Raw genomic sequence first — 23,447 nt, forward strand, 5'->3', positions numbered from 1 at the left:
GGATCAACAGGCCTGAGTAATTCTGAGTTAACCAAAAATGATATGCATGTGTTTTACCTTAATACTTTTGAGGCATATATAATCACGTACAAAAGTCTTTACTGCTCATCTCTTCATATTTTAAGAGGAAAATTAGAAATGGATGAAATGCAAAAATAGAGTATGAGGCAAAAACAGAGTTTGTACAGTTCTAATGAGCTTGAACGTCAATATTTGGTATGACCACCTGATCTCTCTGAGCCAAGGTTTCTTGTAATTTTGTTTAATCAGTCTTCAGGAATAGTTCTCCAGGCTTCTTTAAGGACAGTCAAAGCTTTTCTTTGGATGTTGGCTGCCTTTTGTTCTGTTATCTATCAACATGATCCCACACTGCTTCAATAATGTTGACCTCTGGGCTCTGGGGAGGCCAATCCATGACTGATAGTGTTTCATTGTGTGTCTGTGTGTCTTTGTTTTTGTTTTTTTTGTCCATCCAAGTACGCTTGTACTGCATTGGCAGTGTGTTCTGGATCACTGTCATGCTGAAAAATGAAGCTGCTGCCAAGTTTTTGCCAGATGGTATTGCATTGTAGATCAAAATCTGATTGTACTTTTCTGCATTCATAATTCCATCAGTTTTGACAAGATCTTCAACATCATTGGCTGAAACTGACCCCAGACTGGGGCAGAGCCTCTGCTGTATTTTACAGATAGAAAGTTTTGGCCAGTTGCTCTTTGGGAGTCACCTTGCTGGTGCAAAAATGCTATAAGCTGCATTATCTTTGGCATTTTTTTTTAGAATCAGCTGTAGGCACAACTCTGGTTCATCCCTGGAGTTAGGTTTGTGAATGAATCATAGGTCTGTGTTTAGTGAAAAAGCAGCCAGTGTCTAAAGAAAAGCTTTGAAAGACTTTCTGATAACCTGTACAAGAAAGGCTGTCTCCTTGGAAGCAAAATTTATAGAAATGAGTGGTCTCTCAAAACTTGCATAGTACTTTATTATTCAAAAACAGTCTTCTTCTTTTTTTTTTTTTACACACGTTGACTCCTTTATTATTGTTAGGAAACAAACTAAAAAACACGGCATACTCTTTAGTGACTGCCATTATTCAGTGTGTCTTTGCTGAGCTATTTCTTTCTGAGTCTCGCAGTATTGTTAGGTAAATACGCCTTTATGGATTATTTCTCCTCAACTCCTATCATTAATCTAAGAGTTATATGATCGATACAAGTGGGTAGTTATCTGCTGCCCTCCAGTGGTTACATGGAAACTAGAAGTCATTTTCCTAATTTTGCAACAGCTGAAAGTTTAAAACAAAGATATGAGAACCACAAAAGCAGCAGTAGCATTTTTAGGGCCAACCCCCCTCCCCGACTCGGTTTATTTTCTATGCATTGCATCGTTTCAGTATATTTTCATCGATTACTGAAGCGCTATGTCGGACTTGTTTACACCGGAAGTCACGTGAGCACACCTACCGGTGACTCCATGGCAACCGCTTGAGTTAACATAGATAATGGCAGAGATCATCTGTACTAAGAAATAATTTTTGCAGAAAATGTGTGAAGGTACGGCCTGATCTGTTTGACCCTGTGGTGAAACAGAAAAACAAAGGTTCACGTGTTCACTGTGTCTTTGTAGAGTTTGAGGCCGAACAGCACAGCGGTCCCAGCCCTGCGTGGACAGAGGCCAGCTCTGTGAGCACCCAGCTCTCCCGGCACAGCGTAAGTACACACAGACGACGTGATGTGTGCAAATACAAATCTGTGGGGTTTAATCTGGATCCTGTGTCAGCCTCGTTTGAGATAACTGGGCCAGCTGGGTCTTCAAATGCATTCTCCGTCATGCGCAAAACACTAACACATACATGTGATGTGTAAATTACAGCTGCCCTGAGACAAAATGTGAACCTAACTGATGGGGCGGGGGTTCTAAATATTACTTGAAGTGCAAAATAGCTCCTCCATTTTTTATATGGCTTATAATAGAAAACTATAAAATAAATTATTTTTTAAACTATTTTTGAAGTCTAAATTGTTCATGAAAGTTGAATGATTGCTTTGGTTAGGTACTTGTGGATGATGATCTTCTCAGAGACTTTGAGCCCGATGTTTGCTGTGCTCTTCCTGGATACTCTGCATTAAAAGGACCTCATCCTTCACGGCAGAATCGCCCCCCAACTGCTGAAACTACACTTTTTCCCCAAGTCCCTGAAAGTAAGATGCATAGCTGCTCTCCCTGTAATGTGAAACTGTAAGTATTAATACATATTTGCCATCATTATAATTCTCTGTCTTTAAAATGTTGTGCTTGTGTCAGATCCTGTCACGCGTTTCTTGGAGAAGAAAGTGTTTCCAGTGTTGGTACCTGGACTGGAGGCTTTGCTAAGAGAAGCCCAGAAAAATGGCTGCTTTAAGGTCTAAGTGTCTTTAATAAAAATCAATTGTAATCCTACAATTGGACTTCTCTGAGAAATCAGAAATTAATCAAGGATAAAAATCAACCACTAAAATATTTTTTTTCTGTTCAGGAAGTAAATAACCATAATTTGACATCTTAATCAAAAGCTAATAATTCATTTTATTGTTTTTTTCTGCTTTTCTTTAGGAAAATGGTAAATTTGAAAGTTCACGGATAACAACAATAATATTTTAATATTTAACAGTAATTAGTTTAGTGCATCTGTGCCATGAACCTGACATTGGGCGGTAGTCTGATAAATTTAAATGCTGTACAGGAATAATTAACCAGTAGAGGGATCTAAAAAACAATTCAGTGCTGACAGACACCAAAATGGGAGCTTTGTTGTTTTAACTCTTGTACATTTTGCTGCTGAAATAGTTGTGCTTTATAGTCAAGGGAGATGCTGAATGTAGGGCAGTCTCTTTTTTATTTCAGAGGAAAATAACAGCGTTTAACCCATGTGACTTTCTGACTGAGTGGCTCTACAAGTAAGAGTCCTCCTACACACACCTCACTCTGCACTCTGTAGTACTACCCTCACCTCACCACATAGATTCTCTCTGATGTCACATTGAAAGTGCTGCGTATGTGAAACACTGCATGTTTCACGTTTTTCATCCTTCCTCAGCCATAACCCTCGCAGGAGTGGACAGGAACCAGTGAGCTTTCATGACATCCCCTTTGTCAAGGACTGGCTTGGGATGCAGTGAGTATCTCTTCAGTTTGCACACCATGGTTATTATAGCTAACAAAGACGAAACTAAAACTGGGTGTGAAAAAACATTTTAGTAAACGAGAATAAAATAAAAATGCTAGAAGTTGAAAAACGAACTAAAATAGAATAAACATTTCAAGGGAATATTCTTAGCTTTAGTATTTGTAAAATAATGTAAAATTTTCATAACATGTACTGAAGTTATTGTACAAAAACATACAGTGTACAGTTTTTAATCCAATGTCTGTAGCAGAGGTGTCCAACATAAGGCTCGAGGGCCAGAATCAGCCCTCCAAAGACTTCAATCTGGCCCAATGGGCAATTCTAGAAAATGTGAAGGTGAGCATAAATTTAGGACTTTTAATTTTATCTTCCAACGTTTGGCAGCATGATAAAGAGCTCCCCCATGGCCAATCTTACAACACCACGTTTCACTGGTTTGGACCACTTTAAAATCAAAGTGGGATGTAATGGGCCCACGATGTAAAATATGTTTGACATCTCTGGTTTATAGCACAAAGCAACTATAAGCTATGACACACACACACACACACAAAAACTCCATGCACCCTCTCCTTTCTTGTCTCATCACTCTTTCTTTTCCATTTCCTTCCATCCTCCAGCCCCAGGCCGCCCACTCCTCTGTTTCTGCGGCTCACTGAGTGCGAGGCTGCTCTGCTCATCCAGGCTTTCTGGAGAGGATACAAGGTATGTTGGACATGACTGGAAGCTGAGTGCTGTTTACAGGCTTTCTGTCCCAACATTTACAAAAGGGCTGGGGTTTGCAGAATGACAGGTCTGAAAAGCACCAAAAAGTGTGAAAAAATAAACAGGAAACCTAAACTTTAAGAAACGAGGAACGAAGAGGTTTCATTGCATAGTCTTGGATGCATTTTACATTTCACTGACACACAACTTTAGCTTTGCCTGCTTGACCAACTTCACAAACTCATCAAAGAATTCACAGGGTGGACATAAGATAACATTTTGAAGAAGAAAGTGTGTAGGAGTCCGGCAATCATCCCAAAAGAACACAGCGACCCTGTGTGTGTGCGTGTCTGTTAGGCTACAATAGGCGCCCGCTAAGCGTGCATCGGCCAACAGCCTTGTTGTTGTCAGTCTTGTTGTATAATCCCATCCCCTTAACGAGCCCCCTCTTCCACAGGGGCTGCAGTTTCATTCAGCAGCTTGATTATGTCATCAGTGATGCCAGGCTTTAATTCCCTCCTGTGTGGGTGTTGTGGTCTGAAGCACTCTGTGCTGTGATATAAATAGATATGCACAGACACTTCCAGAGGCAAACAGCAGCATCTCTCTCTGTCGCTCTTTCTCCCTCACACACACACACACACACACACACACACACACACACACACACACACACACACACACACACACACACAGATAAACACCAGCTCCTGTGGAGTAAGGATAAGCAAGGGTCATGTTTTGTTTGTCTTGACAGAACCTCTTTTGTGCGTTTCTTATCCGATGTGCTTGTGGGAGGATTCAGCCTTAGTGTGGCTGCACAAACCACTGAGAGGAAAAGAGGCCAGCTGCACCGACGTGCACAATTGCATTACATTTGAATGATTTGAAAATGTGCTTGCACATGTGGGCCTGAAGATAAAAGTGTGGATGCGGGCATAAAAAAGATGGATCGAATGTGTGTCGTGAACTGCTGGGGCACCAGCAGAGGGCAGCACTCCCTCTTATTTGCCTTTTTTATTTTCTCCATGAATAACAAAATATAATTGATCTCTGCCCACATGTGGTGGCAGCAGTGAGCCAGCTGTCTGTCACTCCTTGCTGTATGTTTACCCTGAAATAAGAGGTTCAGCAGGGCCACTGATAGGACTGCAGCTGAACACCCCAAGGGATTCAGGGAAAGAGAGACAGAGTGAGGGAATGGGAGGATTATGAGGAAGGATGATGGTTGGTCTATGTTTGGAACACTTTCGCATGGATGGCAAACGGGAGGAAAGAGGCGAGCTGATGTTGCAAAGTGGTGTCAGAGTAGGAAGATGCAGTTCTTCTAGGGGGTGGGAAAAGGGAGAGAGATGCAGCACAATCAGGGTCTGCAGCTGAGCGTTGGCCTCTTGGAAGACGCCTCTAGGATCATGACTTATTTAGGCTACATGGAGCGGAGCAGAATTTTTGTTTGGTCCTGACAGGCACTGTAGTGTGTTTCGACTGCTCTCACTTTGACTTGAGAAAAACAGCAGTTAACAGCGGAGTGGGCAGCAGAGGAGGGACGAGCACGTCAGCACAAACCGAGTGAACTGTAAAGCACCAGTGCCTTGTTAAACTTCTACTGGGGTCATTAAACATAACTATTACAGAATTATTCTTACACCAGCGTGCAATCAAGATGTCGTAGCTCACAAATCTCATTTCTAAGTAAAGAATTCCAAGGAATGTTTTTGACTCAAATCTGCCTCTCTGTCTGATTTTATGTGCTTGAGGATAGTTTATTAGAGCATAATAGGATTGTGGGATTTTCCTGTAATATATAGTCAGTATAAGATCAGTGCACTCTGTTCACTTCACCCCCATCTGCCTCCACACGCACCCCATTCCCCCCCCTCACACTTACACCCTCGGCTGTTATATAACCAGCTTGACGCAGCGCTGACTGCAGAGGGTGTATGTGTGTGCGCGTGTGTGCGTGAGTGAGTGTTCTGGTAAGAAAGACAGACAGACTGAAGACTAGGAAGGGGCATGAGCGTATTTTTGTAGAGTGGAATTTTATCCCTCCATTATTAATCTCTTTCATCAAAACGCTGAGGGCTGAAGCAGAGCAGTGCTGGAGTGCACACAGACGCACACACAAACACACATAGACACAGATGCAAACTCATGACCCAGACAGTGCGTTTGTCTTTTGTTTCACTCACGTATAACTGTTAAGAGCTCCTAGGTCTAAACATATTATATAATCTTCTTTACACCGTGTACCTTAACCTAACTATAATCCATTCATCCATGCCTGCTACTCTAATGCACACTGATGTGCAAGCATGGACACACACACAGTCTCCTCTGATCACTAAGACTTCTCAGGATTATTCATGTCAGCTGAGCTAGAGTAGTGTGGCTGTAGTGTAATAAATTCCCATTGCAATTAGACTGTCAGTATTAGTGGGTTGTGGTCTGGTAGCTTTGCCCTTTATCATCATCACTGCCATTTCCACTGGCTCCAGTTGCAGATTTATTTATGTGGCTGGCCTTATCTCAGCTGCAGCGCACCTTTTATCTGACTGGAAAAAAAAAAAAAATCAAACTTAAGTCAGTTTTTTTGGGGGAGGGTCCTTTTTCTGTAGTGAAAACTTGAAACAAATAGTATAGTATAGTTGATTTCCACTGGAGAGTTTGGTAGATGAAAAGTCTGATACAACCACACACTGTATAAAACAAGGATGTAGCCACCGTGACATCACCTGTCCTATTTTGAAACTTCGAAGTGTTTTCACTGTCATGATTTTGTTGTTTTGAAACCAGATGTGATAAGCGTTGGCCAGAGCTGACCGTGAAATTCGGCATTCATTGGCTAACTAATTGTCAGTCCTATCCTGTTACCCAATGAGCACCTCCTGGATAAATCTGGTTTTGTGACACTTAGAATGGCTAAAGTGTAAAAAGTAAACTTGATGTTTTCTAGTGAAGGGTGATGTAAGGCAGTTAGTTAGCTAGCTGCAACCAGCCAGAATACTTCTAGCTTTGTCCAGTCCAAGACAGCGTTGGTGTCATTATGCAGTGTATACACTGTACCACGTATATGACATATAGTAGGCTTTATACAACTTTGCAACCAAACAGTGAAAAACGTTCTTTCTTGTGCATGTTTCAACACTGTTTTAGCCGATGCTAACTCCGTATGCAGAGTGTGAACACATGCAGCATGGGTGGTTTTATTAACAATTGATGATGTCATCTTAAAAACTTTTTTAAAAGGCTCATACATCTTTTTTCTCACTGATACTCCCTTTTTTACATTCCTCGTGCATTAATTTTTGTCTGCTTCCAGAATGTGTCGTTTTTCCTACTCTACTTTTCCTCTCCTATCTGTCACCTCTATCCCCAGCCGGCAGCTGGTCGCGGTCGATGGCTGCCACTTCCTGAGCCTGGTTCTGCCTGAGGTCTCTGCTTGTGAAAATGGAGTGCTACTTTTCAAAAGTGTTTTCTCTCTATTTCTCTCTTGGGTCTTGACATTTTTATACAAAGTGCTTTGAGGTGACTGTTGTTGTAAATTGGCACCACATAAGTAGAATTAATTCAACAGAATAGCAAAAATCTTGGGTTTCATCGGCTTTCTTTCTCATAGGCCTTTTAATAGACCTTTCCTTCCTTCTTGTACTGCAGCTCCAGATATTAAGAAATGGGGCACTGCAAGTGCTGAGTTGTATTCCTCCTGACATAAACGAATAGAGCTGGTTGAAAGAAACACACACACACACACACACACACACACACACACACACACACACACACACACACACACACACACACACACACACACACACACACTTGCCCCTCCCCAGAGTACTGCATAGTCAACAGTAGAAGTAGGTCTATGATTCCAGTTCAATGGTCCAAGGGCAGCAATAGATGAATGGTTTTAAATGTGGTTCGCTGTTAAGTCAATTTGATGTACCACGTGCAGTGACACTCATGCAGAAGATATGTCTCAGGCTTGGTCCTTGCTTACCCTCCTGTAAATGGGCTGATGTCTCATATTTTCACTTGTGCATTTATCTGTGCCTACATTTGTCTTAGTTCTTATTTAAATGTAAGTATTTTTTACCTTTAGGGCAGTAGGGTGGCAGTGCAACTGCTTATTGTGACTCAGTCTACAGGGGCATGAATACAGGCCACAGGTCACTGGGCTGGTTAAGCCTTGAAGGAAGCTGTGGTGAACACAAAGATGATGGATGGGTGGAGTGTGAAGGGAAAATAAAGCAGACTGTGGCTGTGTCTTTATGCACTTGGTCGTGCAGCCACTTCCCCGGGTGAGGAGCTCAGTCTCACAGTCAGCTTTACACTGGAAAGGAATGCAGCTTGAAAGGCTGAGTTACGAGACTGCAACGTGTGTGTGCACACCATAATGTTGTATGCAATTGTGGATAATGTGGTGTGTGATAACAGTGGCCCTTGCAGTGTCTCGGTAATTTTTCTAATCACTCTAATCCCAGCCTTCATGCAAACATACAGCATGAGAGGACTGAGTCACATGCATACAAAACCAGACTCTGCCACGTGAGCAGTGCATCAGCACGTATGATTATATCAAGAAGATAATGCGTTAGCGAAGTTTCACTAAGAATTCAAATGAGTATAAATAACTGTGAAAAACGATCAAGTTGAGATGCATATGTTCTAACACGCAGTACAAGTAAAACGTCAAAATTCTTAACCAGGCTTCGTGCCCAGGGTCAAAATAACTTAGCCCTGCAAATCAGCTGTGCTGATGCACACAGACAGGCTTCAGAAAACTCAGGCGCACACACACACACACACACACACACACACACACACACACACACACACACACACACACACACACACACACACACACAAACAACTCAGCCCTTTGTCTCCTGCTGTCATACACAAGCTGTCAGCATCCTGCAGAAAGCTAGTGTATTCATAAAGTCAGCTTTCCAAGAACTGACTTTGATTTTTGCTCCATTTCCATCATTTCGGAGAAGCTGACAGCATCAGAAGCAGAAAGGGAGAATACAAGATTTATGGAGGACATCAGTGAAGAGTGACAGAGAAGAAATGGCACACAGACACAAATAAAGCACACAAGCGATGGTGAGCAAACACAACAGACTTAACCACCCCTCCTCCCTCTGACCCTCACCCCTCATTTCCATTTCTATGGTTTGCTCCCATCAGCAGAGAGGCTGCTGCAGCACTGTGACACCCCGTGAATGAACTATTGGAGCGCTCTAGTCTTACCCATTCCTAAACCTATCACCAGGCTTATATAACAGACCCACTTTTGTATAATAGCAACACTTTTGTTGCCACATAACCAGGCACTTAGGAGAAAGTTGGGGTTGAATGGAGCAGAGTGAAAGGAGACTGGTGAGAAGAGAGGTGGGAGAGAATTCAGAGTGAAGAGAGGTGGATGGAGAGGGAAGAAATACTGATGTGTTGGGGAATCAAGGGAGAGTAATGTGTTAGTATGAAAGACAGTATCTGAGGAGAGATCTACCACCCAGGGAAGAAAGAAGCCTGTCAGAGATAGTTGAGTACAAAGAGCATAGAGGAAAGAAAAAGGAGGAGTAGGAGGACTAGTTAGTGGGAGAAGAATAGAAGGAGGAGGGATAAATGAGAACAGGAGGTGAAGCCCTTTACAGATATTTTATTCACATTTGCAACATCAAACTTGCTCGGTAATCTTTCAGGAAGTCCTGCAGCCCACACACACACGCACACACACACAAAACCAAACACAACAGCTGCAGTAGTTTCATCCAAGAACAGAAGCATAATTCATACAGCCTGGATTAGGCTGAATCAGGGTTCCTGTGAATCCTTAGAAGCTCTTCATTAATCTCATAGTAAGGCCTAACGTTTTAAAATGCATTAAAATTAATTAATTTAATTTAAAATAGGAAATAGGATTTTATCACTTGCTTGGCTTATTGTTTTCATTTATTTTTGCAGCATGGTGTAGGCAAGATGTGTAAGTTGCAGTATGTGTTTCAACCACAGTGCAATCAGTATTACTGGACCACATATTTGCATGGAGATCTGACCAAATGGCTTACATAAGCAGGTTTTGGCACAATTGATGGAGCCATGAATTCTGCTCTGTACCAGAAAATCCTGAAGTAGAATGTCCGGAGTGGCCTAGTCAACGTCCAGAGTTGAATCTGATTGAGATGCTTTGGCATGACTTTAAACAGGCCGTTCATGCTCGAAAACCCTCCAGTTTGGCTGAATTAAAACAATTCCGTAAAGAAAAGTGGGCCAAAATTCCTCCACAGTGAAAAAGACTCTTTGCCAGTTATTGCAAAAGTGTGACTGTAGTTCTTGCTGCCAAGTGTGGCACAACTAGTTTAAGGAGCGACTTTTTCACAAAAGTTCAGGTAGGTTTGGATATTTTTTTCCAATAATAAATGAAATAATCATTTAAAAATAACATTTATTTACTTAACCCTCCCTGGAAATGTTCTTAATGTTAGTAACTAAAGCATATACTGTAACGGACTTTTTAAATAACCTTCTTTAAACAGTCCTAACAGCTTACTAACACTGATTAGCTTGTGGCTCAATTAAGTTATTGATGATGTTTGCTCATGTGAATTTATGCATGTGCTCCCTTTGCACGTGTCCTCTGATTGTTATAGATCAGGGCACAGCCAGATGTTCAGGAGATGCGCCAGTGGCAGAAAAAACTGAGAGAGACCCGTGACATTGGCAAAACTGTCAAGCAGTTCTGGGCGAAACAAGAGAGACAAGGTAAGCCTACATACACTTACACACACACTCACATGATATCACTGAATGCCAGCCCTCAGGCTTGCTAGTAGTATTATATCTACTACTATCAAATTCTCTTCAGTGCCTGACAAAAGCTGCTGATATTCATACAAAGGTACTAGACTACATAGAAATCAGTCCATACAATATTCAGATTTACAAAAATAAATACGCATACAGTGCGGTGTGTCAGCCTGTGCACAAATAGAGTTTCACACATATAAACGGCTGCAGAGATATTCACGCCAACAGGGCTTTGATTTTTAAAGCTGAAAGATGAGGATTCTGGGAGCAGTGACACACAGAGAGAATGAGGGCAGTGACGGAGAAAGAGAAGCAGACATGGGGAGAAAGTAAGTAATTGAGAGAGAAGATTGCAAATGAAAAAGAGAAAGAAAATGTCTTGAGGGCTCAGGCTACGCTTGTGTGACAGCGACGGCAGAGGATTGGGGGGGGGGATTCATGTGTGGAAAGAGCGGAGTAACAGAGTGTAGAGGGGAAGGGGATGAAGTCTGAGACGAGGGTAAAGTGATGTGTACGTCTTTGCCTGTGGCGAGTGTGTGTGTCTGTGTGTGCACTGTGCACATATGAAGGACAGGGAAGAGCAGCTGAGAATACAGACCCATGTCCACTGTGACTGACAAGCATTAGAGTTAAAGGATGATGACTACACTACTCTTTGGAAGCTTGCATAAGAACAGAGTGGTACACTGTACAAGCACTTTCTTAAATCCAAGTAGGCTTGCAGGGAAAAAAAACACGACTGTTGCAAAGTTCAGCTAAAGAAATTTATTTGTAATAAAGAACAGAAAAAAAGCACTCAAACAGGATTTTCTGTGGGGGGCTTCATAAGAAGCCAAAGAACTTTGGAGAACCTCCAACTTTTTTCTTCTAACATCACCATACCCTTGATACCTTTGACTAGTGTAATGAAATTCTTATCATCTTTGTGCTTTGTACAAATTAGCATACTGAGCTGAATTCACTGATATAGTCACCAATGAGGATGCCACAATACCAATACAGATACCCAATTTGATACCAAAACAAACTAAGTATACAGTGGACTCAAACAACAACTCATTTATCAAAAAGTCATTTTAAATAGATGATATGGTCGAGTGTTTATTTCAAATTTTAATGCTGTATTTTTTTGACAGGACATGTCAGGATGGTTGCAGAGTAACCTACTAACATTCCTATGAGGTATAACATGTACCATTTTAAGTAAATCTTAGCTCATTTTGAATTTCATGACAGCAACACATCTTAAAAACATTGGCGATGTTGGGGAAAAAAGACTGGAAAAGTAAGCGGTGCTAAACAAAAACAGCTGGAGGAACATTTTGCAACTAATTAGGTTAATTGGCAGCAGGTCAGTAACAGGAGTGGGTCTAAAAAGAACATATTAGAGAGGCAGAGATTCTCAGAAGTAAAGTTGGGCAGAGGTTCACCAGTCTGCAGAAAACTGCTTCTACAAATTGTGGACCAATTTTAGAATAATGTTATTAAATGTAAAATTGTAAAGACTTTAATCAAGAGAAATCTCCGTGTACATGGGACAAGGCTGAAAACCAGCATTGGATGCCTGTGATCTTCAGGTCACCCAGGCATTAAAAACAGGCATGATTCTGTGATGGACATGAAAGAAACGTTAAAGCTCCATCATCGAAAAAAAAGCCACATATGAACATGACCCAGCAATGCTGCTGTCTTCTTTGGACCAAAGCTCATTTAAAATGGACTGAGAAAAAATGGAAAACTGCTCTGTGGTCAGACAAACTGAAATTGGACATTTATTGTGGAACATGGACAGCGCATCCCGTGAACTAAAGATGAGAGGGACCACCCGGCTTAAGACCAGTGCTAAGTTCAAAAACCTGCATCTCTGATGGCATGGGGGTCCATCAGTGTGTATGGAATTGGCAGCTGGCACATTTGGAAAGGCACCATCAATACTAAACGGTATATACAGGCTTTAGACAACACATTCTCCCATTGCATATTTCAGCAAAACAATGCCAAACCACATACTGCCTCTATAACAGCACTGTGCCAGCACTGTAGTAGAAGAAACACGGCCTGCCTGCAGTGCAGACCCAGACCTTTCTCACAAACAACTGGGGGCAGACCACTAAATGCACCATCATCCATGTGTAGCTTTTGCTGTCCTCGCTTCATCTTCTTCAGCATGTGAGCATAGCTAAAAACACCTTTAGGTGCATCCTGCCCCTGCTGATTCCATAAGTTACTAAAAATGCAAAGCAAGTCACATTTTTTTGAATATATGCATCAAACAGCAGAGCAGCAATGGTGGCACAATGATCAGAATTCTAGCCTCACAGCAAAAAGGTTCTTGGTTTGAATCTGCATTCTGGTTGGGGTGTTGCATGCAGAGTTGCATGTTCTGCCTGTGTCTTTGTGGGTTATCTCTGGGTACTCTAGCTTATTCCCACACTCAAAGACATACACATTTAGTGCAGTTAGGTTAATTGGCGCTTCCAGATTGAACGTGTGCGAATAGTCTGTCTTTGTGCAGCTAGCGGGGGTAGATTCTTGGTCTTTTTTAGGGACATTGTATTTATTTTTCCACGCGCCTGTTGGAACGCTGTACCATCATGGTGCATCACAACGAGTTAGCAAGTGGACAGAAAACCAAAACACATGGCAAAGAACAAAAGATGACTAAAAGAAGCTTCTCTCTACTTTGCATTGTTGCAGCTGTCTACTTTTCCAGCGGGCCCATGTAAATGATTTCAAACATTTCGATAATAAGGATACAGAAGGTGCAACTCCTACATGCACAATAGGACTAATGACACAGAGGGAAAGAAATCCGATTACACCGTGCTTACAACAGACAGCTCAACAGTAATGTTGTCGCATTGTCTCCCCCTTAGGGAACTGATATATTCATCGAGGCAACACTCATCTTCTACCCACAAATAAATAGGGATGGATGTGTGTCAACATCACACTGTTTGGAGCAATACTGGGAATTGTCTTCTTGAATGAATCCATAAATAATTACAATCTCTACATTTTACTCTGTTTGGTGCTCTAATCTGTGTAATTGCCTGATAATTTACTGCACTTTGTGGTGAACTTTTTATAGATGGGAGGATAAAAATAACCGCCAGATGTAAGCTTTGTAAAATAATAATATATGATAATAATGATAATAATATACGAAAATAGTTTTTAAAAAAGAAACCCTCAAGAAGCAATTACATCTATATTTAATCTATTCTGCTCTTCGCATTTAACCCAGATACAGGAGCATTCACACACTGAGGCGTGCTTCAGCCCATCTGACGGGGGTGTGGCGGTGTGTCATGATAAACACACGCACCCTCTAATAACGCTAGTCATGGTAGTGTTTCAGTTTTTGTCGCTCAGAAACAAAGAACGGTGGCATCATGAGCACAGGTTGTTTCCACAGACGCATTCCACACAACAAAGGCGCTCTCTGCGGCCGACGAACATTCTTCCACGGGCGTGTGACAGCCATGCCACACTGCCACTGCTAACCGCCGCCGCTGCTGCTACTGCTGACCTGACATTCTAGCTGGGGGCCTGGGGATGGGTGTGCATGCGTAAGAGAGTGCGTGAGCGTCTGTCCAGACTGTCGGCCTGCATGGAAACCATTTTCCAACCTCTTCAACTGAGTCTACAATGGATGAAAATAGGAGAGAACAAGAAAGACAGAAAGTGACAGAAGTTGCAGTTTGTTTGCCGGCTTCTTCTGTTTTTGTTTTTTGGATGTTATAGAAGTCGCCTTCCTGCACTGTGACACATAAATGACCCATGTTTGGTGCACTTGCAGAGTTAAAAAGAGAGCGAGAAATTATTTAGGGAAGCTCCCCTCCCAACTGTACGCTCATTCTTTAAGTCCCACAACAGCTGTGCTCATCTCATTTGACCCGAGAAAGCCGGCGTACAATACCTCCTCTGCCGCTTCATAGTCTGAAATCAGAATTAGTCAGAGATGGAGAGAAAAACAATGAGGCAAAGAGCAGTCACACACTGATATGTCAAAAGGTCACATCGCACTAGACAGGTGCCGCTCTCAGCAGTTCATGAATCACCTCGACTGTCCTTGACTGGTGCTTGTTTACCGTCAGTTTAAGCCCTGTTAAAACAGCTTGTGACATCACGTGGTTGGTGACATTGTTTTGAATAGATCAACATGAAATGAAGTAGCAACAGAAATCTGTTAATTGTTTTGGCCTTCTCCCTTGTTTTGTTTTGTTTGGTTTGGTTTTGTTAGATTTTCTTCACCCGCCACGCCAAACTACAGCTTTTTAAAAGATAAGTCATGGGATCTGAATCAGGGAAATGATTCTCAGATGATAAAACAAAAAAAATACTGAAGGGCTCCATCACTGCATATTTGGATTCTCTATATGTATGAATGCACTTTGAAATCTTAAAAAAAAAAAAAAAAGTTATTTTTTTTCCAAAACCGCAATTCCATCACACTTTTTCAATAATTAGCTTGTAAATAAAGCAGTTCAATTCAATTCCATTTTATTTATACAGCACCGAATCACAGTGTCACCTCAAAGCACTTTATATTGTAAGGTAGACCCTACAATAATACTACAGAGAAAACCCCAACAATCATATGATCCTCTATGTGCAGGCTCTTTGGTGACAGTGGGAAGGAAAAACTCCCTTTTAACAGGAAGAACCAGGCTCAGGGAGGGGTGGCCATCTGCCATGACCGGTTGGAGTGAGGGGCAAACGATACCGTAATTTGCACTCCATGACAGCCTCTTGGGTAGCACTTGATAATAATGTCATACTATTAGGCATTAGTAAGGTATTAGCGAGTGCTTAATTCATCATTTATATATCATTAGTCCTCCTTAGTTTGACATTTATAAATACAGATGTGTTTATCCATCTGTTACTGTTACACTGTGTACAGCTATCACTGCTAGTAATTATCATAATTTTAGTCATAATGATATATCTATATTTATAAATGGCATACTGAAGAGTAGTAATGCTATATAAATGATAAATTAAGCAACTACACATACCTTACTAATACGTTAATAATGCTTCATAGCATTATTTGTTATAAAGTGATACCGGCTTTTGTTTTTCATAGATATGCTTACTTTAACAGTGTCAAAGCTGTCACTCTTTACTGACTGATAACAACAACAACAGCAGCAGAGGCAACCAGAGTAGCGTTGTAGCTGTGAAAGTGAGAAAGTGTCAGCACTTGTCTCAGTCGTGTTCTGTTCATAATTTTTCAAGTTATTCTGCTTAAAAAACTGCACTTGAAAAGAACTCGCTTGATATCATTAAAACCTTTATGCAAGGAACAGATAATTCTGCTAAATTCTTTAAAGGCTAACACATTCAAGATTTTTTAACCTGTTATTTAAATGAGCTAATCTGTCAAATTCCTAAAAGATTGTAAGGATCTTTTTTAAATACTTTGCCTGGAAAACATATCCAAATATCTCTTGTTTGTCTCCAGTGGGTTCCGCTATGACAGATCTTCCAGAAAGCCCCCAGCCTGGAAACAATGTGTCCATCCAGGTGGTTTCCCCCACTCCCCAGAGCACCGCGGTCCACACACCCACCACCCATATGAGCCCACAGCCTGGTGAGTGGCTCACACCCAGCCTGCACGTCAAGGAAGAAGTAGCCTCTACATGTCTGACTAATTTCCTGTCTGTGTCCACCAAACTAATTGCAGGGTCTCCATCGCTACTAGGAACTCACAACCTGAGCTACCCTGGTGGGACTTGGTAACTGGAATCATTAGCCTTGTGTAAAAGCTTTTTTTCTGCTGTTTAAACACTATTAAACTCTGTTAGGCTGATGTCAAATTGACCTAAAGTGATCAGTCAAACAAGCCCTGTTTAAAGAAAAAAAAGAAAAGAATAAAAAAGATGCCTGTAACCAATTTGATATGGCCAGGCCAGGATTTATGGTCTGAGATCCGTGTCTAATTAGTTTATTGCTTTCATTGCCTTTTTGATGGATCACTTCCCTTCACGAGTCTCACCCAGCCAATGAACACCATATAGCACGGTTCACATATTATACTGTCAGGAGTGAAACCTCTTGTAACGGGCGTCATAATTTCTCTCTCCGCACCTCTGGATGACAGCTCAGTGGAAGAGAACCATATTTCCTTGATCTGTCTTTTCCTCTTTCCTTAGCAATAGACATCACTCCACAAAAGAGGTCATAGCATTTCCATTCAAGCCAGAAATTGAGGCCAGAGTCAAAGGTGGCTCGGCACACGGCACACCGCTTTATATCCTGTTTATCAGGAAAGGAAATGACATGTCAGACAGCTGAGAATAAAAGAGAATTGGAAAAACATCACTTAGATCACTGGTTTGTATTTGGCAACTATCTGACAAAAAAACAAGAATCTCTAATATTATGCTTAGATTTTTATTACATTAAAGGGTTAAAGTAAGTTTGCCCTGTATAACAATACATATGAGAATATGTGCATATATATGTATAGTTATATAATAACACAGCTGAGGAGATTAAAAAATAAAACCCTGTTAATCAGTAAGTCACTTAACATTTCTGCCACAGAAACATGGGATGGTTTGGCTACTCATTACACGCACGACATGAAATAACGCCATAAAAATAGATGTATGAGGTGTATTTAACTTTTGTTTATTCTTACTTAATAGGAGTATTTTCCTACTGCTGTTTTGGTCTTTTGCCTAATGTGTCGAATAGGCGCACATTTTGCATCATCCCCATTGAGTCTGCCACCTTCAGCTGTTTGTTTTTCTAGCTGTTGGCATTCAAATATTTATCTTGATTCAGCCTCAGAAATCATGAAATTTGATTTGCAAAAATTAAAAAAGACTGCTGCTCAAGTGACTCTACAGTTCTTCTTCCTGTAAGACTGTCTGGGTTATAGCTGTTTTCTCTTGACTGTGGGTGTCAATTAAAGTGAAAGAATAAAGTGCACTCCTGGCATTTTTCCATCTCGCCACAAACCCAGCGTACCTGAGAGGGTACTGATGGTTGATCTTCTGTTTCATGATGAACTGCTTCTTGACCAAGTGAAGCATACCACCTCAGAGTGAGTCATGGGGAGGGTCATGTATCTCCCTTTGCAGGTATGTGGATGCCTGGAAGACAGCTGCCACTGGGTGAGGAGATAAAACGGCCCATTTAATTCTGGGGACATCTGATAGAGGAGCCAGCTCCATGAAGTCTGGCAGAACTGTACCCGACTGAAACCCGATCACACAGCAGCAGAAGGTAGTGTCGGCATCAAGCTGTCAGAGCATAGACAGATAACAACTGGTTCTGGGTTGTGATTCCAGGCTGATGTGTTAGTTAAAACTTTGTTTACACATTTAAAATGTAAAAACAAAAAGATCTTATGAATGCACTGAATGTATTAAAGAAGCCTATGTCAGACAGACAAATACCCAGAACATGTAGCCCAAAGTTAAACTACAGACTCATATTTCCATCTTTATCATCAAAGGACAAAGTAGGCATTTATGAAAATGCAATACTGTGCAAAAGACTTAAGCCACCCCTCATTTCTTTATATTTTGCTGGGAAAATGGGAAGTAGATTCTATGATTTTATTGAAATCTGTGCAGGATAGGGGTGAGCATGAAAGTCAGTGTTTTATAAAACCCCCTTTATTCTTCAACACATTGAAGAATCATCTCTGTGAAGATGACCCCACACTGCTTCAACAAAGTTGTTCTGGAGAGGCTAATCCATGACTGACTGTGTTCCACAATGCTTTTCTATTTGTATGGTTTTACTGCACTGGCATTGTGTTTGGGATCATTGTCATGCTAAAAAATGAGGCTGCTGCCAATCAGATGCTTTCCACATAGCATTGCATTGTAGCTCAAAATCTGATGGAACTTTATTTTTCTGATGAGGCTTTGGTGAATGGTAGATGGATCAAGGGTCAGATGCATTGCTCACATGTGAGGTCTTTGCTGGATTTTTTCCTATCCACTCTAGTTTTCTCATTTTTTTGAGGACACACTGCAAACTACTGGGATATGCCAAACGTTCAGCTAACAGCTCTTTGTAAGTCACCTTGTTGGTTGAGAAATAATATTTTATGCCAGTCAAACTGTGTTGTCTTTGCAATTTTTTCTAGATTCAAGTAAAGAAATTGAAACTAATTATGTGTTTTTGCAATAGTAACAAAGTGCCTAAAGATGCCTAAAGAAATTGTAAAATAATTCTTTGTGAAGTTGTCTGTTATGTATAGACAAACCTCTGGTTCATCCTTTGAGTTAGGTGCCTTTTGTAATGCTTAATTACTTGTAGGTTGAGTTAAGTAGCTTAACAAACAAAAACAAACAACAACAAAAAATTCCTCTGAAAATGGTTAGGTACAATGACTGGACTAAATGAGTGAAAAAGCAACCAGTGTCCAAAGAAGAACTTGGAGAATTATTGCTCAAGACAATTTTAAAATATTACAAGAAAGTAGCTTCCTGGAAGCAAAATGTAAAGAATTCAAGGGGTGATTCAAGAATTTGCTACAGATATTAGTGAACATTAGTGAACATTTTTTGTCAAGAGTCTGATGGGGTAGTTTATCTGTTAAAGATGGAATCTGTATGCCTATTAGCTTAATTAGCATAAAGATTATGCTAATTCTTTATGCTAGCCTGTCCATGTTCAAAGGTAACAAAAAACATGTTTAAAGCTTACAATTGAACATGTTGCATCTCATTAAATTACTTCACATGAATACGTTTTTGTACAGGCTAATGGTTTCATCCTTTTTGCGCATGTTTGTGCTAAGCTAAGCTAGGCTAACCAACTGCTTTAGGTTACAGAATGAGAAGTGAAAACATTCAATGACTCAATGGTTCATCTGTATGGACAGAAACGTTGCGAAGGTTTGACAAAAATGGGAAAAGCACATGCAGTTTTTTATTCTTCCATAATACCTGGCTGTTATTGTTACCATGTGTCATCAGGAAAAAAACACAACATCCAATTAAAAGTTAACTACAAATATGACACCTTTATTTAACTTTTTTTGTCCTGAATTGGTTACAGAAACAAGAGAGTTAACTGTTGGTTTTTTTTGTCTTTTTCTAATCAGGGGAATCAAGTTCTATACATAGGCATGCTGCGTCACTGCACAGTCATAGCTGTGAAAACCAATATTACCCCTGTCAGCTGCCCCACTGGAGCAGTCTGAAGGCAAGACAAATCAGGAGAGTACAGGCAAGGACATGTCAACCCCAGGGAGTAAGGGTTTTCAAATGGGCTACCCAGGGACGACAAACTTAACATAGAAGTTGTGTGCAAAATCTCACCACAGTCTATTTGATTTTAAACACAGACAATATCAGTCGGACGATTCTCCTTTTTTTTGTTCTTTTTTTACCCTCAACTCTTCAAACTAACAGAGGAAGTTATTATTAGGTCCAGTGATGATGGCATATGTTCCTTTTGGGGAATCGTACTGCTTTGGACCATTTCCCTTTGTTTCTCAAGAACCAGCTCGCACAGACATTAAGTGTGTCATCTGATATACACTGAAAGTATGATTGTTGCCACATGACCTTTTACATAAATAGTTAGTATTCAAAAGTAGGTCTGAGAAAGGTCATATATGTAGAAATGGTGATAAGCATGCACAGATAGGTAGTTGACGAGTGCAAAGTCTACAAAGTCACATCATGTTATTCTTTTTTTTATGTACTCCACATAGTGAAAACATCACAAGAATCGAAACCTCCCTCCCACTCAGCTCTGAGTGCTGATACTCAGGAGCTTTGTTTCTTTGCTGCTGACCATCTAAAACCCTGAGGACAGTTCTTCTTGCATGGATATAAGGCTTGTAGCCTGTTTCAGAACAGGCCTGCCCAAACAGAGCCTGGTATAACAGGACAAGCTGTCTTTGGGCATGAAGCTGGCCTGCAAGTAGCAGTCCTATTTTAGAATAGCCAGTGTGTAAGACATAAACATACAGCAGTAGTCAAGGATTGACCCCTTGTCTTTTCTTAGTAAGATCAGGGGCCAGCACACTGACTATTGGTGGGCTTGAGCCCTCCCTGCTTTGCATTTTCTTTTTTTTTATAGCTTTCCCTAATATATCACAGACTAAGTCATGATTTACTGCATGAAGTGGCAAAATTATCAATAGGCATTGTTGTCTTTTTGAAAATTTGAACATAATCACGTTTGCATCCCCGTAACAGCAAAGTGTGGGAGGTACAACCAACATAAATCCTGATAATTGACAACTCACAATTTTTCCTTAATCAAACAAACAAACAAAAAAAATCAAAATGAAATAAAATAAAATAAAAGCACATCTAGTGTTGGCGAAACATCTCCAAAATGCTATAGTTTAAAAAAATGTAACAAACAGGCAAATGTATAAACACAAAGCAAACCAGTTAAAAAAAGAAGATAAAATCAGTTTGCAGTGGTCAGTCAGTTCTCCAATGAATCACTGATATCTAAACTCAGCCTACAGTTAAAAAAAAAGAAAAAAAAAAAGGTAAACAAGCAAGCAAAGCTTTACAGCACTACTATGTACACAGCTCGGGTGAAAGAGAGAGCCAGTGCCATGATGAAGGGAAAGGGCGTGAAACAGAGACTCCAGTGAAACAAGAGTCCTTCTTGGCACAGAGACTTGAGCTATAGCTGTCCACAGAAAGAGTCCGGAGGAGGAGAGGAAGGAGGAGGAGGAGGAAGAGACGCTCCACCAGAAAAAAAGAAAACAGAAATGAAGACAACGACATAGAGAAGAGGAACATGGATACAAACGGACAGACGTGGGAGCCATTTTCTCATACAGATTGGAGGCTGAGTGAAGGAAGTCTCAGAGATTTCACTGTCACACAGACTTCCCTTTGGGGCCGTCTCGTGCTATCTCATTCCTACTCACCGCCACCCTCCTCCTCCTCCTTTTCCATTTGATCCCCCTCTTTCTACCTTGCACTGTTAATCTGATCTTTCTGAGGCTCTAGGATATCTCCAAACACCAGCCACAGCTCTAAATATAGTCTTGTCACTCACAGCTTGACTACTGTATCAATATAAGTGTTGTTTTTGTAGTTCCGTGCCTCACTGGAGGGTCGTGTGGAGGAATATTTAGCACCAGAAATGTACCTGGACTTTGATTTTTTTTTTCTTTTTTCTCCCCCGTCGACACTCGTGAAATCACAACACTCACGTACGCACACACAAACACAAATACAGGAACCGAGAACGGGAGGCCATTTCATTTCCTCGCTCCGTTTCTTGCTGATATAAAGTGACAGTTTCTCCTGGCTGCTTCAAAACGCCAGTGGCTCTGGAGATGTGGGTGCGTACAGCAGTCTGACCTCGATTCATTAAGCGGCGCCTCCCCCCCCCCTCGCCCGGTCATGACTGACATTCCCTTTGTCCAATCATAATCCGCTCTGCTTTATCGTACATCTAAAAGCGGTTTGTGGGCAGCGCTGTTCAGGTGCTTCAGGTGCAGCTGTGGTCATTGGGGAAACTTCCTTTCCAGTCACAGTTCAGGCTTCGAGTTTGTGTTTGCAAAGTGTCCATGCAGGTGGGAGGATGGCGGAAGGTGAGAAGAGTTATGTGTTTTATTCACAGATGGTTCTGATCGCAACCCTAACCCTAACAGAGGTGAGAGAGAGGGAGGAGACAGGTCTGGGGTGTTGGGAGTTGTCGGGTGGGGGGTAACAGTCTGGAGAGGAAAGGTTTGCTGGAGTGTTATAGGGACCACACACATACACACACACACTCTTTCCTCTTATATGCTGTACATTCACACCTACAGAGGCAGGGTTATTTTGGGAGGGCCCTGCTCAACTTGTGCAGTTTGCCCATGTGCTCTGTGTACACCTACGGTGTGGAGGGATGGAGGACAGAGCCAAATGTTTCCACTCGAACGCCTTCATTGTGTGGAGCTGCAGAAAAGACATCCTGCCTGACAGAAAGAGAGAGTGAGCAGGAAAAAGCAATCTATTTCACAGTTTTCAGGGATGCCTACAATGTTGTAGTGTCACAGGAGCAAATGATACCTAAAAAGGAATACTGCATGTCGGCATTTTCAGATCAGAGTCTTTTTCTTTTCTTTTTTTGCTACTTTCTTTCATATTTCCACTCTTCTAGAAAACCTTCAGCTCTGTCCTCCATATCCTGCTCTCTCTGAATCTCACACACACTCAAACAGTAGTTGATTGGCACACAGTCAGTGTTAAAGTCTGTACACAGAGTGAAAGGTCGATGTAGGCATCCGTGCTTTTAGTCCAGTCCAGCCAGACAGGGAGGTGGGCCCTTCGTCCTGGACCCCCCTCATTCTCCCTCCTCACCCTCTTCATCTCGTCCTTTTTTTTTTCCTTTTTAAATCACACAGCCTCTTTCCAAACCTTTCGCTCACCACAGCTGCCTCCCCGTGTAGGTAGGAGGGGCAGAGGGCACCTGTAGGTGAAAAAGTTACGTTTGTTAACCGTCAGCAGTCGAGAAAGCATCTCATTTTTAGACATGCATTTTAATTCATATGGTTGCAGGGTCTGCGTACGTTCCATTCACACTTTATGTGCACATCTCTCTGTGTTTTAAAACAAAATGCCTGTGTTTTTGCCATTGCAGATGTATTTACACACTAAAACCAGTCTATATGAATTCTCTCTTCAGGCTATCGAGCTGCCACAATCCAGGTAAATTGCAAATATCTTATGGCATTCACAGAATTGAAGCTACTTTGGCTTTTTTGCCCTGTTATTGACCTCTCAGGTGACACAGAGACTACGTCCACACTAGCCCGGATAGATT

At 41.3% G+C, this 23,447-nt stretch overlaps 2 protein-coding genes across 5 annotated transcripts in view; one reads left to right on the forward strand and one right to left on the reverse strand.

Annotated features, from left to right (window-relative positions):
- On the forward strand, window positions 1-21,578 carry iqck (IQ motif containing K). The gene is made up of 10 exons (XM_084926011.1): window positions 1-1,548; window positions 1,622-1,704; window positions 2,049-2,196; window positions 2,300-2,397; window positions 2,879-2,931; window positions 3,072-3,149; window positions 3,782-3,866; window positions 10,523-10,634; window positions 16,153-16,281; window positions 16,375-21,578. Exons 1-10 carry the CDS (start codon window positions 1,539-1,541, stop codon window positions 16,428-16,430), a joined length of 852 nt encoding a protein of 283 aa, XP_084782137.1. The 5' UTR covers window positions 1-1,538; the 3' UTR covers window positions 16,431-21,578.
- Window positions 19,654-23,447, reverse strand: part of gprc5ba (G protein-coupled receptor, class C, group 5, member Ba) — a 16,887-nt gene continuing 13,093 nt past the window's right edge. For all 4 annotated transcript variants that reach the window (XM_084926009.1, XM_084926007.1, XM_084926008.1 and 1 more), the window contains exon 4: window positions 19,654-23,093. In XM_084926009.1, the coding sequence (XP_084782135.1) occupies window positions 23,049-23,093 (45 nt within the window). In that variant the 3' untranslated portion in view covers window positions 19,654-23,048. The remainder of the gene's footprint in view (window positions 23,094-23,447) is intronic.

Source organism: Perissodus microlepis, chromosome 4 (genome assembly GCF_051167445.1).
Source record: "Perissodus microlepis isolate ML-2025 ecotype Zambia chromosome 4, ASM5116744v1, whole genome shotgun sequence".
In the NCBI taxonomy this organism is placed as follows: domain Eukaryota; kingdom Metazoa; phylum Chordata; class Actinopteri; order Cichliformes; family Cichlidae; genus Perissodus; species Perissodus microlepis.

Excerpts from the sequence above, each read along its gene's own strand:
- iqck (XM_084926011.1), top strand. Across the intron at positions 2,398-2,878 it reads AGAAAAATGGCTGCTTTAAG|AGGAAAATAACAGCGTTTAA; the intron begins GTCTAAGTGTCT and ends TTTTTATTTCAG. Across the intron at positions 3,867-10,522 it reads CTTTCTGGAGAGGATACAAG|ATCAGGGCACAGCCAGATGT; the intron begins GTATGTTGGACA and ends TGATTGTTATAG.